Here is a 16,355-nt window from a genome sequence, read left to right as displayed (position 1 = left end):
TCTGTCCTCAATGTGGATCATGCGCTGAGCTGCAGACAACAGGAGGACAATCCCCACTGCGCAAGTGCTCTGGAGACAGAGCGTAGGTGCCCACCACTCACTCAGGACAAAGAGGTCCAGAGTCAGGAGTGGTGCTCCTGAGTGCCCACGCATGCTGTGGAAATGTGTGTTAATTCCAGGGTAACAACCGGAGAAGTTTCTCCAAATGATCATTTACCTTGAGGTGCCGGGTTTCCTGGTACCCTGAGCTGGAGCTAACACACACTCCTGAATTATTTGCATGAGTAAGTGCTCCTGAGCGGGGTGAGGAAGGCAGATGCCTCTGTTCAGCCATTCATAAGGATCTCCCTAGCACAGCCCCACCTGATGCAATGATCACCCTGGACATGTCTGCTGAGGGGCCTTCACAGCAGGCCTGGAGAAGGTGCCACCTGGCTGGGTCCTGAGTACATTGGGCAACAGGGAACAGGAGGAAAGTGGAGGGATCTGATCAGTCTTTCTCATTCTTGAACCAGCTGCTGAGCCCTGGCCTCAGGCTGGAAGCAGGGTACAGAGATGAACACCAGACTCTCAACTCTGGGAGCTCACAGGGGTACATGGCAAAAGCCACAGCCCTCTCTCCCAGCTGTCCACCACCACCCTGGGAAGAGTAACCACAGACACCACGATGTAAGGCTAGGACAGAGCATCAAGAAGACGGAGGGAGGCATTTAAGTTAACCTGCAGACTGCAGCTCAGGGGTATCTTCTGTTCACACTCAGAGGACGGCAGATGTTTTCCCCGGTCTTAGCAAGCCCAGCGTGTATCACACAGGCTGAGAATGAGCCCCACACACTCCTGCCTGCTACCCACGGGTTTTACATAAGGCCCTCTAGTGATCAGGTAACACCTGGCTGTCTTTTGTCAGTGGTCCCGGTTCAGGGCCTCACAGGATGGCAGGGTGTCCAGCAGGAACAGATACTCTGGGTCCGCTGTCAATGCTGTCACTTTATACCACACACTCACCACCACTCACCCCACATGAGTGGCCTTATCTCTCAGTTTGTGGCACATTCTTCTAAATGCAGACTTAGAACACATCTTCAATTCCTTCCTTTGGCCTCCAATTCCCTGCACAGTCAGCTCCCTACCAGGCACTGGAGCTTCAGCATTGAAGGCCAAGGAAGTTGGAGTCTTTGTAAAAGACCAAAGGTGTCAGTTAAGGGACCAGAGGTGCCAGATAAGCTCAGACAGGGAACAAGTATTCCAGAACAAACAAAAGGTGCCTCATTTATAAATCAAAGCCACAGTGAAATATCACCTTAGGCCCAAGAGGATGGCTACTATCAACAACGATAACACAAAATAACAGGTGTTGGTGAGGAAGTGGAGAAACTGGGGTCCTTGTGCACTGCTGGTGGGAGCAGTAAAATGGTGCAACTGCTTTGGAAAACAGCATGGCGGTTCCTCAAAAAGTAAAAATAGAAATCCCATGTGATCCAACAATTCCACTGCTGGGCACAAATCCAAAAGAAGTGAAAGCAGGACCTCAAACAGATCCTTGTATATCATATCCATAACAGCATTGTTCATAATAGCCAAAAGATGGAAATAACCCAAGTGTCAATTGGCAGATGAATGGATAAACAAAGTGTGGTATATACATACAATGACGTATTATCCAGCTTTAAAAAGGAAGGAAACTTTGACACCTGCTACAACATGGATGAACCTTAAGGACATTAAGCTAAGTGAAACAGGCAGTACAAAAAGACAAATACTTTATGATTCCACTTATATGAGGTGTCTAAGGTAGTCAAGTTCATAAAGACAGAAAGTAAGATGGTGGTTACCAGGGGCTGAAGCGTGAGGGGTGGGAGCAGGTAGTCTGATGGGTACAGTACCAGTTCTCTAAGGTAAAAATACAAGTCCTGGAGCTCTCCTGCATGACAATGTGAATACAACTAACAACATGGACCAGTACACACTTAAAAATGGTTTAGCCAATGTTCATAGCAGCATGATTCACAGGAGTCAAAGGATGGAATAACCCAATTATCTGTTGATAGATGAACAGATAAGCAAAATGTGACTTAAACCCACAATCTAATATGACTCAGCCGTAAAAGGGAACAGAATTTCAATACTGCTACAACACGGATGACCCTTGAAAATATTAGGCCACGTGAAATAAGTCAGTCACAGAGGGACAAGTGTACGATTCCATTTATATGAGGTACCTGGAGCAGGCAAATTCATAGAGACAGAAAGCAGAAGAGAGGTTACCGGGGTTGGGCGAATGGGGCTATATTGTTTACTGAACAGAGTTTCTGTCTGGGAGGATAAGAAAGTTCTGGGAATGGGTAGTGGCGATGGCTACACAACTCTGAATGTTCTCAGGGTCACCAGAGGCAGACGCACCGCGGCACCTCAGGCTGTGCTGTGCTTCCTGGAGGAAAGGTAACTGCTCGGTTCCACATCCGTGGGGCAGAAAGGGTGCCCTCTGTATCAAACACATGTTCCTCTCCCAGAGGTCATTTATATCTTTCCAAAAAAGAATCTGAGGTAGCACACACCAAGCAACCACAAATGGGAAAACACAACGACTGGGATCAGAGACAGACTGAGGAAGCAGATGGAAAGCTGCTGCAGCTGACTCTTCTACTTAGTCCTGAGCTTCCAGGTGACCACGGCAAAAACTGGTGATCTCCTGCCAGAGAGGAGGAAGCATAACAAGGGAGACGGCGTGTTCTGAGCGCTAGATGCTCAGAGAATTTAGGTACATGAGACGTCACACATGGTGTGAGGCAATGTGACTGCTAGTTTTTTCAGCCACAGTCACACACACGCAGATTTCATACGGTTTCTTCTGATGCTAATTTTCAATTAAATTTAAGCTGTAGACCATTCAAGTACGATGTAAAGGGAATTCTGGGAGGGACTAAGCTCACACCGTCTTGGCACTCTGCCTTCCAGTTGCCTAAGTAGACGTAAAGATGAAACTGGGACACAGAAGGATAAATGGAATGACATCTCCCTTCAACCAGAGAACCAAAGGATGCAAACTAATCTCCAGTATCCAAAAAGGTGTTTTGATTGGATGTTAGGGTTTGATATCCGGCTCAACCTTTTTTTTTTTTTTTTTAAAAAAAACAAAAACAAAACGGTTCTTGAGTTAATTGCCAACATGTAAACATTATTAGAATTTACAGCTACTTCTGTAAAATTAGAAGGTGGGGCAATCATGGGCCCAGCTCCTCCCATGACAGCAATGTGTGGAGTGACCAGCCGCGGCCCCTCTGGGCTCGGCAGGCCGTGGTCTCCACTGTTGTGCCACTTCCCTCACCTCAGCTGCTGCTGCTGTCTCTTCTAAACAACAGCACCCTCCCCCGGACCCCAGTAAGACTTCTAACTGGAAAAGACAGCTCAGGTTGCTTTTCTAATGAGAACCCAGAGCTTAGGTTTTTATGTTGCTGTTTGAGGGAGACCGAAGTACCTGGGAAATCTGGGAAGGAGGTCAGAGGACATTCTCAGCTACGGGGATGAAGCCTCATCAGCAGTGTTGCTTGGTTAAACACACACTGGTGGGCAAAGCTCGTTTTCCTCTTTCCCCCTCAGGATCAACCAGGCCTATCTCCAGTGTTGTATACAATAAACTATAGGAGAACTGGTTCAGTTTGAATCCAGTGTTAAAACCTGTCTCTACTGTTTCTGAACCCCCTGCAAAAACCCTAACCCAAAGAAAAATACAGCTGAAGAGACTAGATAGTAGAAATAGTCCCCTGTTCTTCTGATTTCAAGCAGCGAGCATTTACCAGAATATACCTGCTCCAAAATATCATCCCAACTTCAAACATAACTACTCCAAGGGCTCAGCACTCTCTTCAGAGTGACATATCCGCTGAGTTTGGAAGCCTCTCATCCTCTTCTTCACAATGTTTTTTTTTTTTTTTTTAAGATACTGGACTTTCAAAACGTATTTATTTATTTATTTTTGGCTGTGCTGGGTCTTCATTGCTGCACATGCTTTTCTCTAGTTGTGGTGAGTGGGGGCTACTCTCTAGTTTCAGTGACCAGGCTTCTCACTGTAGGGGCTTCTCTTGGTCGCGGATCCCGAGCTCTAGAGCGAGCAAGGCTTCAGTAGTTGAGGCTCCCAGGCTCTAGAGCACAGGCTCAACAGTTATGGCCCCTGAGGTTAGTTGCTCCACAGCATGTGGGATCTTCTCAGACCAGGGATTGAACTCGTGTCTCCTGCAGTGGCAGGCAGATTCTTCACCACTGACCCAGGAGGGAAGCCCATAATGGCTCGTTTTAAAGCTTTGCCTTAAAGTCTCCTCTTCCAGGAAGCCTCCCCTGATTGCCTATAGTCTCCTATTTCTTTCTTTGAGGCATCATATCCCCTATAATTACTTGGTATCTGAAACATGGACCCTACAAAGCCTGGATCTGGGAAACGGGGACTCCGTTCATCCATCCTCGTGTTCAGAGATGCTCACACCACTGGGCATGGAGGAATGCTTGATAAAGCCCGCGTGAGTTAAACGTGTGAAAGAAATGAAAGACTTGTTCTAAGCCAACTTTTAAAAGCATCAAGTTTTTGTGAGGCTGCTTATTGACCAAATATCTTCAAACTGAAGACCTATCACATGAGAGACCTGCTGCTGCTGCTGCTAAGTCGCGTCAGTCATGTCCGACTCTGTGCGACCCCATAGACGGCAGCCCACCAGGCTCCCCCGTCCCTGAGATTCTCCAGGCAAGAGTACTGGAGTGGGTTGCCATTTCCTTCTCCAGGGCATGAAAGTGAAAAGTGAAAGTGGAGTCGCTCAGTCGTGTCCGACTCAGTGACCCCATGGACTGCAGCCCACCAGGCTCCTTCGTTCATGGGATTTTCCAGGCAAGAGTACTGGAGTGGGGTGCCATTGCCTTCTCCACATGAGAGACCACACCCTGCTAAAGCGGAGGAAGGCCTTCAGGTAATAAGAGGGATCCCCAAGGAGGACGCTTCCACGGAAGGCAGGGATATTAACCACAGTGAATCTCAGCTGGTCTGAGAAACAGAAGCAGCTGCAGGCCTGTTGGGAAATGCCTGAAAGCCTTCCGGTGTGAGTGTGGCACGTCAGGCTGTAACTTGAACCCATGTGGCCTTCTAAGGGCTGACCCACAGCCCCCCCACTGCTGTTCTGACCAGGCACACGTCATGCCTTGTAAAGCCACTGAAGTGCAAGAAAGAGCTATAGGTTCTTCCAGCATCAAGACAGACGTTCTGCTAAGAGGCGAGAGGTGACATCCCAGGGAGGGAGCAGCTTGGGTCCTGCTGGGCCCTACCGCTGAAACTAGCTGAAACCAGGAGGGTTTAGGCCTCCTTTTTAGCCCTACCCTCCACTCTGCATGCAGCATGGCCCTTCCTAACTCCAGCAAGGAACTGACAAAGCCAGGACAAAACAACATAGAAAATGACAGAATAGTCAACTTCTGGGTCTAAGTGCCAAGGAGAAGACAGAAGGGTCTGAGAGGAAAGGAATAAGCGAGCACTCACAGAGGTTACAGCCTGCATCTCGCACACAGTGCCTGTATCTGCTGAAGAGGATTCATGAGAATGATGTTATAGTCTAAAAGCATCCTGACATCACCAGTAATGGACAAACGGACATTCTGTACCTCCAGCTGCAACTCAGTAGTGAGGACACGTCATCACCTATGCATATCCTTGCAAAAAAAATGTTAATCTGAAATAAGAAAACAATCAGACCAGGAAGACTGAGGGGTTTTCTAGGACACCACTAACTTGGCCTGCTCAACATGTCTGTGTCATGAGAGACAAATTGTGGGTACCTGTTCTAGATAAAGGAGAGAAGAAAGACCTGGTAAGTAAACAAAGTGTGTGAGCCCTGACTGATCCTGGACACTGAGCAACAGTGACAGAAGACAGGAGTGGGGCAGGTGGGGATTTTGCATGTGGACCGCAGGTAGTTAATGTTCCAGCCATGGTCAGATTCTCAAGTGGGCTGAAGGTGCTGTGCTTAGGACAGAGAAGGTCCTTGTTCTTAAGAGGCCGGTGCTCATGTATTTAGGGTGAAGCAGCATGGTGTCTGCTTCTCATCGTCAGACTGCTCAGAAAAAAACGTTCTCTAAGTGCAAGAGCGAAAAATACCAAATGGAAAATGTTACCCATTGGCGAGTCTAGGCCAAGGGTTTGGGGGGTTCATTGTGTCTTTTATGTAAGTTAAAAGTTTTTCAAAATAAAAAGTTGAGGTAAAAACAAATACCGCAACCCTCAAGGCAAAGAGGTCTGACAGCTTGGACATGTTGATGGCTAGAGTAACTTGGGGGCCAGTATGATGACTGATCGCTTAGCCAGCTACCAGAACAGGAATGCCACCCCAATCACCCCCAAGAACACAGGCACTGCTCAGGGCGAGAGCACCAGGAGCCAGCCCCTCCCCTTGCTGGGTCCTGACTCCACTGGGAGGGCAGAGCCTCCTCAGTGCTTCTTTCCCCAGAGACTTCTATCACAGCACATCTCACCAGTCTGGGATGTGCTTCGTCTTTGCTGTTGTCACTGTGCAATCTTGACGCAGTGTGTTTTTCTACAGCAGTCCGTGCAGCCTTCAATGTCATGAAGGCCTCACCTCCGCCCCCTCAGGCCCCTCCTCTCAGCTGCCACAGCCCGCACACAGTCCCATCACCACTCCACCGGGCCTCGGAGGCAGAAGAGTTCTGACAGGGGTCTCCAGAGAGCAAGGCTCTAACAAACAGAGAGAAGTTCAAGTGCACATGTGATCATTTTACTTCTGTGAAGACTAACCACTGAATTGGCACAGCTTTAAGAGTAAGAAAATACCCAGTATTACAAAGGTGAGGAGCCTTAGGGGCAGAAAGGGGATGCGATTTGGCATTCTCCACGAGCAGCCTTAAAGATGGCTCTGCACCTATGCCTCTGAGAGGTTGTCCTGAAGACATAGTTAGAAACGCATTTAGAGGACAAGCCCCAGCCCCCTCACTGCACCCCAAGGCCCCCCAGTTGCCTACCCAGCTCTCGGACCCCGCCTCTGAGCATTTCCCCCAAAGCTCACTACCCTCCAGGCCAAATGGGCCTTTCTCCCAGGCTGGATGGTCCATCTCAGCTCAAGAGGCAGACGGGCTCCAGCCCCCGGAGCGAACGGAGCCGGCACACAGAGGGTGGTCCTGGGCCCCGTGGCTCTGCCTGTGGCGGGGCATTTCCAAAGCAGTAGGAGAAAGCAGAAGATGTACTTTTGGCGTCCCAACATTGTCCACAGAACCTCTCCTCACAAAAACAAGGTCCAGAGCAAGGGCTGGGGCTGCAGCAACACTAGTGAGCTTTATTTCCCTTACAGATAAAATAGGCTTTCCAAGCCTGGTCTGGGAAGCTAACACTCCTGTATGATTTTTTTTTTTTCAGTCTGGAAAATAACTGCTTTACAATGTCGTGTTGGGTTTCTGTCATATAACAACGTGAATCAGATGTAAGTATATATCTGTCCCCTCTCCCACCCACTCCCAGAATCCCACCCTTTTAGGTCATCAAAGAGTACCTGGCTGAGCTCCCAGAGTTCTATAGCCAGTTCCCACTAGCCAGCTATTTTACACACGGCAAGGTATACGTTTCAATGCTACTCTCTCAGTTCGTCCCACCCTCTCCTTTGCCCTCTATGTCCACAAGTCTGTTCTCTATGTCTGTGATGCTGGGGAGTTTTTGGTGTTTTTTCTGCCCTAGGTAAGAACTAGATTTATCATGAGATACAAACTCCACAGATGGAGAGCAGTCTATCTCAAAAGGTGAGAGGTCTAGGTTGCTGGTTTTAAGGGAAAATATGTGATGAGTTCCAACTGAAAGAACAATCCAACCTAAGGAGATACAGTCTGTTTAGAAAATAAAGGCTGCTTATCTTAGAAGGGGCTTCCCTTGTGGCTCAGTTGGTAAAGCATCTGCCTGCAATGTGGGAGACCTGGGTTCGATCCCTGGGTTGGGAAGATCCCCCAGAGAAAGGAACGGCTACCCACACCCCTATTCTGGCCTGGAGAATTTCATAGACTGTATAGTTCATGGGGTCACAAAGAGTCGGACACGACTGAGCCACTTTCACTTCATTATCTTAGAAGAGGAGTTCATGAACCTAACAGTCAAGGGAGCTCATTCTGAACAAACGTGATCAATGCCTTTCCATATCTATCTTATATCTCAGTCTCCTTTGTGGGCTGGAAAACCAATGAACAGTAGTTTGAGGGAAATAGTCCAAAGTAACACAAGATGACGTGGGGCAATAATCTTGTCTGCTCTCAAGCTTGGTTCCTCTCTAAGGAAAGTTCTGGAATGATTTTAGGTGGCCTCCTTGGCCACATGGCCATGCTAACATTCACAGACAGGCCTTGTCCGATCAGACTCAGATCCTCGCAAGGAAGGACACAGTCGCCTTAGCCCTCTGCGAGTCACTGTTCAGAACTTCTGAGCCTGCCCTGGGCTTGGTTTTCAGGGATGGCCAACATCATGAACCTCTTGGGAAAGATTAAGCTGCCCAATTAAAGGAGAAAAAAAAAAAAAGTAGCACAGGACTGGGCCTGTTTCATTGCCAAGTCAGGGTGCTAGTTTCTGTCCTATGTAACACTGCCAACCTACGGACTGGTTTCTCAAAGTTTCAGAATCAGGTTACCAAGAATCTGATTCTCCTTTACACATGCTCTGCCAGAAGACAACTGCCTATTTAGTGCCTCATTCCTAACAGAAATCGAGTTTTCTCCGGACATGCTGCCCTGCCTTTGTAAACACTTCTCTCCTACTCTGCAGAAATCATTTTTGGAGAAGGCAGGACTGTCTTTCCCTGCCCCAAATCACCTTTCTCCCCACTGGGAGAGGCTGCTCAACACTTTGGAACATTTCTCCTGAAGCCATTAAGCCTCACGGTCCATTAAGCCAGGAAAATCTGGCTTTAACATTAAACATATTTCATAGTCACAGCTGTGCCAAACAGCCAGGTTTCATGTGTAAATTCTTCCTTGGTTGTCTTCCAAAAACTACGCGTAAGGAGGAAATCTCTATCTAAATGATCACACCAGCAAGCATGGGGGCATATGCTTCCTTCCCTCCCTAAGGGATGATAGTTCAGCACTGCTAAATCCCACAAAAATAAGACTTTCTCACCAAAAACCAGAAGAAGTTTCAAAATACAGGAGCAGAACCTATCACAGCCTATATGCAAAGGTCCGTGAGGTCAGGGGTTTTGTTTTACAGATAGTTGCTCCAGACCAGCTTTGCTGTTCCATGAACAGAGGTGGGAAGACAGCCTGCAGGAGGGAATGCATGCCCCCTCCACCCGCAAGCTGGCGTGACCATGGGCCGTCTCACACATCTGTGCTTGGCTCTGCTGCAGCACCCAGCGTGGGTGGGTCTAAGGGTGTGGGAGCTAAGCTGGAGATCTGCAGCATCTCAACCAACAGCAGACACCTTGCTAGTAAGCCAGGCAATCTGATCAGACAGTGGTTCCCTAAATTCTGCTGCCAGCTCTAGAGAGCTCACAGGATGGTAAGTAAGCACAGCACCCAGCCGAAGGCTGTGTGAAAGCAAACCCACCTATAGACACGTGGGGGTCAGGAGCGAAATCAAGTGCTTAGCTGTGCAGCCTGGACAAGTGACTGGCCCTCTCTGAACTCCCGTCATCTCAGTTTCACAGGTGAGGAGCTTTACAGCGCCTCCTTCGAGGCTGAGGACCAAACATGAGGATGCCTGTTAATGCTCAACACAAAGTAAGTGAACAAAGCACGTCAGCCATGATCTGCAGCCTCCCTTTTAACTAGAACTCTTTGCCAAGTTGAGGAAACAGAAATCCCAAGCCATAACTCCTACTTTATCTTTGTCTACTTAATTATCTTTATTTTACAAATGATTTCGGGACTAGGTTTGAACAGAGGTAATGCAATTTACTTGAAGATGAAGCGTGACACCACTGGGACCTTTCTCCTGTAGAGGACTGCTTAGGCAGGCCAAAGCTCTTTCTCTATTGCGGGTTTACTTGTCCAGGCTCTCAGGACCATGCCCCGGAGCCAGCTTATGGAAGCGGCAGCCAGGCTCTGATGAGCAGGGTTTGAACACAAAAGACAAGTGGTTTCCGATGAAAGGAATACGCCGATTATCTTCAATGGAAATCGGCAAATATACTGCAGCCAACTCCGTATATAAAATCCAGCTCAAAATTAGCCAAGCTGTGTGGCTAATGCAGGTTTGCAAATACAGCAGTCATAATGAAATGGATGTGTTTTAATGATTTCCTATAAAGGTGTTTATAAATGGAAGCTTTTTCCCTGCTGAAGCAGTTGAATTGGAAAATGGCACGGGAGTAAGAAGAGGCGGCCGCCCAGGTCCCCATGCACACGCAGGGGCTGCGCTCTGCTGGGCTTTCAGGGGCTCCTCCTTCTCCTGGCCCAGGCCTGCCCTCCGTGGGGACCTGGCGAGGGCAGCCCGCACCCCCAGCACTCTCCTCCTGCCCACTCTGTGCCTGCCTGTTCCCACTCATCCCGCAGCCTTCAGCCTAGATGTGACTTCTGGCTCGTTCTGATGCTCCCACCAGAGGCTGTTGCTAGTGGCCCCCGTCTACCTCCTAGTGTGCTCCACTGGCAAGCGTTCCGTGTTCCCTTTGCATCCTCCAAGTAACCACAAGCTCCAAGACGCTCCCCGTTCCTCATCTCTCTGGAAGCTTCCTGTGAGTGGGCACCGTCATGTGGAAGGGTCAAAGTCCTTGCCCACAGGGAGCTGGCATTCTAGCACAAGGACTGATCAAGACTGGTGATACACACACAAGGAAGTAAATACAAACTCGAGGTATCATCATGGAGGGCTCAGTGTGATGAAGAAGGATGAAGCAGGGGGGAGAGGGAGGGACATACTTGGGAAGCGGAGGCCAAGCAGCGTGCGCGTGAGGGCCAGCTCCGGGACGCCACGAGGGGCGGGGAAGGCTGTGGCAAGGGGAGAGCAGGCCAATGTGTGAGAGAAAGGCATGGGTGGGCACCTGCACAGTGGATGCAGGGACCCTGAGCTCAGAGATGCCGGTCAGGTCTGAGGGACAGCGAGGGAAGGCTGGTGTGGCCAGAGTGGGAAGGACGAGGCTCGAGGTGGGGGCTGTCCAGGTTCCGGGGGCCTGCAGGTCAGAGTCAGAAGTGGGGATGTCACTCTGGGGAGGAAGGCTGTGAGCCTGCAAGCACAGCGACCCGAGGGCAGGTTCCGGGCCTCACAGGCCCATCCCTAGCACTGTATTCAGTGCACAGCTACAGAAATGAATGACGGCTCCTACTGTGGGCAGAGAGCACACACAGGCCTCAGGCAGACAAGGGCCCTGTCTCTGCGGGAACCCAGGCTTGTTGGGAGTGAAACTACCACCAGTTGTAACGAACATGCATCTTTACTGAGGGAAAGGGCGAAAATACATGATTTGGGAAAACAAAGGCAGCTCCCGGTGTAGACAGGGCACACTGGCTCCTGTGGGGGCACCCGGATATAGGGGATCCACCCCACGGGAGCCCTGGGATGTCTGCGGTGAAGACGCACTCCACTACCCTCCCCATCCACTTGAGGGGGTTTGCCCTCCAACTCCCCAAGTTTCTTTGATTAAGAAATTTTGTTGGAGTGTGGGTCACTCGCTTAATTTCATGAAAAACAGTTTCAGAGAACTGAATGGAGGGGTGGGTGTAGGAATGTGTCTGGGCAGTGACGGAAACTTCTCGGCTGCCGGCACGTGTCTGACTGCCTGAGGCTGGAAGCCTGAGTCCGGGGTTCAAGATTATGATGTTGGTATAACTGAGCCCAAAGGACTTGGGCTGGTCGCCAGGGTTTGTGTGTGCTGTGATGGCAGGCCTGGGTTCAGGTTAGCGTGAAGGAAGCAGTTTCAGCCTGAATCCAAGGCCCCAGGCCTGCAAGGCAAGCCCTCGCCTCACCCCACTTCCGTCTGGCTCAAGCTGGTATCAGTATCCAGCACTCAGGGACGTCGATGTACCCAAGTCCATCTTATGCAGCCTTAGCAGCCATCAACACTGTGGACCCTCCTTCCTCATGAGAGCCTTCTCCCCCCACCGCCTGGCGGGCACGGCTCTCTGCATTTCCTTCTTACGGCTTCGGCTGGTTGGCTGGTTGATGGACTGGTTGACTGCACCACCCCTTCATTCAAGTATCTCTGAACCCACACTGCACTCTGTGCCGGGCCCTTTGGTGGGCTCCGGAGAGCCACGAGTAGAGAAAATAAACAAGCTTTTGCTCAGTGCGGTTTAGTGAGAGCGTCAGTCAAGCAAAGAAATACAAACACATCATTTAAGCTTTCAGTGTGATGCAAGAAGGAGACCGGCGAGGCGGTGAGAAGCTGCGTGGGGACGTGCACAGACGGGTGCTCGCGAGACGCTCTGGGGAAGGCGTGTTTAAGCTGAGACTGAGACGCCGAGAGGTTCATCCCTGCCACGAGGTGCTCCTGTGTCTCCTCTTCAGCTGGAGGCCCTGTTCGCCTCGCCTCTAGCTCTCTACACTCTGTGCTCTTCACATTGACTTCCACTGCTTCAGTAACTATCCGCAAACAGCCTGACGTCTCCTGACTGCTTTCTTCAGCCAGACCTGTTGCGGTTTATGTGTACCTACTGCCTTCCCAACATCTCCACCCAGATAGCTCTGGACACGTGAAACTTCTGCCTAAACAAACACACATCCTCCTCTCCACCCTACCCATGCCCCTCTCCAACAAAACTAAATTCACAGCAAAACCACCGAGTCCTTTTTCCTTTGCTCCCATATTGCTGATTGGCCCTGCCACCCATCCACTGGGAAACCAGACACTTACCGGAAACCCACGCATGCCTCCCTCCTTCTTCACCCTGTGATGGATTCCTCGGAAGATCCTGCCAACTTTCTGTACTCATCTGCTTTTCCACGTCTCAACAGCCACCACCTTTAATCCTGGCTACCATTTTGCCCACCTTGACTTTGGCAATGGTTTCCCTTCTGGCCTCCCCCATTCACTCTTGATCCACTGATGCTCTCTCTTCACTACAGAGTGACTGATTCAAAATGCAATCTGATCATCGCATCCCTCCCATCCACAGCTATTCAAATCATTCAGCGGTTTCTTGTGGGTCTCTGAATAATGGTCAAACTCTCTAATGCGGTCTATGACATCTTGCACGATCTGGTCCGGTCTGCCTCTCCCAGCCTCTGTCTCACACCTCTGCACCCTTCATACAGGATGATTTTATTCACCGCCGTGAATACATCATCCCCTCTCCCCTGCATGCCACTTCCTCTCTCAGATACTCAATTCCTACTTATCCTCCGCATTCAGCTCAAATGTCACTTCTGAGAGGAAGCTTTCCTGGAAATCTTAAATTGAATTCCTTTGACACACTGTACTATGTTTCTTGATGTTATAGCATGTATATAGGTTTACGTAGGTTGTTGTGAAAGTCACTAAGTTGTGTCCGACTCTTTGTGACCCCATGGAATTCTCCAGGCCAGAAAACTGGAGTGGGTAGCCTTTCCCTTCTCCAGGGGATCTTTCCAACTCAGGGGATGAACCCAGGTCTCCTGCATTGCAGGCGGATTCTGTAGCAGCTGAGCCACCAGAGAAGCCCAAGAATACTGGAGACGGTAGCCTATCCTTTCTCCAGAGGATCTTCCTGACCCAGGAATTGAACCAGGGTCTCCTGCATTGCAGGCAGGTTCTTTACCAGCTGAGCTACCAGGGAAGCCCGGGTTATATTATAGGTTTATACAGGGAAGCCCTGGTTATTATATAGGTTTATAATTAAACATAAATGTTTAATACTTGATTAAAGTCACTCTCTCCCCAATGGAAACTTAACTTCTAATGTAAACTGTACTATACTTACTCTTCCTTCTCCTTGTTCCTTTCCAATCACCCCCTTATATGTAAATATTTCCTAAGACATGGTGCCTCTCCCCATTTGGACTTCACATCCTTTCAACCATAGGGAGCTCTTTACCTTGTAACTTCAAAGCCTTTATCCTCAACCCCAATCTCTCCAGAGATCTAGTTGAGCATCTCCAAGTAGGCCAGAGGTTTTACAACATTTCAATTGCAACCCATGGTTGGAACATTTCCCTTGGCAACTTACAACATATACATATCCAACAAATATGTGTCATGAAACAATAATACTATCATTCTGTTTTTTTTTTTCTATTTGGTTTCATTTTAAAAACATTTTGATTTTTCATGTAATTTCAAATCCTACTTGGAAGGGTCATAACCTGTAGTTTAAAACACACCATACCAACACGCTGTTACCAGGTATTTCCACACAGACATTTCTTCACAACCTCAAACACAATATATTTATTTCCCAAATCATTTCTCAACCAAACTTCCTTAGTAAGGAATACAATCATTCTGAGTCACTCTGGATGAACGTGTTAAAGAGTCATTTTGGATCCCTGCTTACCCCAGAGTTGCTGAACCTATCGCCTCCTCCCTTGCAGTGAGTCGCTACTCAGCCCATCCTTTCCATTCTTGCCATCACAGCTCAGTTTTACTGAACCTGGAACACTGCAATCACCTTTTTACCTGGTTCCCTACTTCCTGACTTTACATGTTTGAATCACAAACATCAAGGCAGAAAGGGAATTCAGCTCTTTGGTTCCACTGTGACCAACAAAGGAATGTGTAGAGAACTGAAAGGAATGAGCCTTCACCTGCCTTCATCTACTCAACAAGCTGCTTGACTCACTAAATCTCAGTCCAGGCTGTCTCACATTTCTAAAGTTTTGATTACAATCCAGAAGCCAAGCCCTGGCGTTGTGGCAATGGCAGGCAGACTTACCCATGTCTGCAGTGACCATGGTGGACTGGTTTTCGGGGACAGAGGCAGAGGTCTGGTCCTGATCCATGCTGCGTGAGTCCTCATTGGCCTCGTGCTGACTCTGGCTGAGCTCCGATCGCAGTTCCGAGGATTCATCTTCCTCCCTGAGAACAAAAGGGAAGTCAGACTCCACTGACAGGCACACAAGACACATCCCCAGAGAATGTGTCTTTTAATAACAAGATAAAGACACTCAGAATGCAAACAGACAGCTCTCCTCTCCAGGCCACATGGACCAGGATTCCTTTCAGGCTAACTAGATGGGCAGTGTTTGACCCTGAAAGTTTCCACATCCATACCCATACATCCGACAAGATTTGTCCATCAGCCTACCAGAAAATTCCCCCCTTCAAACATTTCCTAAAGAAAGTAGACTTCTTCACCCCCTCAAATTCCAAGGTGAAGGAGAACTGAGATTCCTAGCACTGAGGCTACAGTGAGCAGGACCATCAAGGGCCTAGTGAATAGGAGTGACTCAGAGCATCACCACCAGAGTCCCACGCTGGGCTTCCTTCTGAGAAGAGAGTAGAAGGACTACTGAGGTTACAGAGACTGGAAAACCAGCATCCTGTCTGTGCAGATCAAAACCAGTGCTCTGAGAGGGGTAGGGGTCAGCATGTCTGAGAAAGACCACACTCGCTTTCTCTAAAGGAAGTCAGTGGAGTTAGAGGACAGGGAAGGAGAATGGGGTGAGGGGGAAAATCAGTGAGTGAGCGAGCACCACTCTGGTCTGCTTCCTTCAATCTGCCTTTGCCAGTAGGAAGATAACTTTGAAATTCATCTGTGTTTCATTTGCATAAACACACCCACTCCCTTCCCAGCCCCTCATGGATCCCTCGTAACCTTGGGCTCTGAATTAGTTATGGGCAAACTAAGAAAACTTACAATTGCAGTATGTATTTCAAAGTACACACAGACCTCCTTCCCACACCACCACCATCACTACACACACGCTGGATACAGACATGGAGAGAGCAAAAATTAATCATCTTTGATGCATTTATTTTGCAAGTGAGCCAGAAAAGAAAATTGTCAGGGGGTTTATTTTGAGTTTGGAAAGTCCAAAGGTGTCTGTTCAGCCCCAGGGGGAGGGTGTCTGTGAAGAAAGATAGGAAGACATTCTCTTAACCTGGCATTCACATTAAGTCGATGACAACCAGAGGGGAAGGGCAGAAAGTCCACCGTTTTGGGTGGACCAAGATGGTGAATGGTGATCAGTGAGACTTGGGGAAGAGGCAAATGCCATCTGAAGCTCAGGAGACACATCTATATTAGAGAAATGGGAAGAACTCTCCAGAGTTCTTGGTTCTCTCAAGAAATGAACATCCATCCTCTCAGGGAAAGAATTCAGCTGAGCCCTTGCTTTATAAAGTATTTCTGATAAAAGCCACACAGAAATCTAGGAAGACTTTAAACAGATATAAAACCACCAGACGTGCAGAATGTGAATTTGAATGGGAGTGGTGATGGAAAAAAAATATAGGTTAATGTTATATGAATAAGTTAATTATTAG

At 48.7% G+C, this 16,355-nt stretch overlaps 1 protein-coding gene and 1 long non-coding RNA gene across 4 annotated transcripts in view; one reads left to right on the top strand and one right to left on the bottom strand.

Moving 5' to 3' along the window:
- Positions 1–16,355, bottom strand: part of MCC (MCC regulator of Wnt signaling pathway) — a 488,688-nt gene that overhangs the window by 78,152 nt on the left and 394,181 nt on the right. For all 3 annotated transcript variants that reach the window (XM_081505689.1, XM_081505690.1, XM_081505691.1), the window contains one exon: positions 14,803–14,945. In XM_081505689.1, the coding sequence (XP_081361815.1) occupies positions 14,803–14,945 (143 nt within the window). The remainder of the gene's footprint in view (positions 1–14,802; positions 14,946–16,355) is intronic.
- On the top strand, positions 3,424–10,235 carry LOC145512118 (uncharacterized). The gene is made up of 3 exons (XR_014058312.1): positions 3,424–6,808; positions 7,400–7,463; positions 9,658–10,235. It is a non-coding gene; the product is annotated as an uncharacterized LOC145512118 (long non-coding RNA).

Source organism: Giraffa tippelskirchi, chromosome 7 (assembly GCF_054371585.1).
Source record: "Giraffa tippelskirchi isolate mGirTip1 chromosome 7, T2T-mGirTip1v1.2.pri, whole genome shotgun sequence".
Lineage (NCBI taxonomy): Eukaryota > Metazoa > Chordata > Mammalia > Artiodactyla > Giraffidae > Giraffa > Giraffa tippelskirchi.
This window is presented reverse-complemented; position numbering and strand designations above follow the sequence as displayed.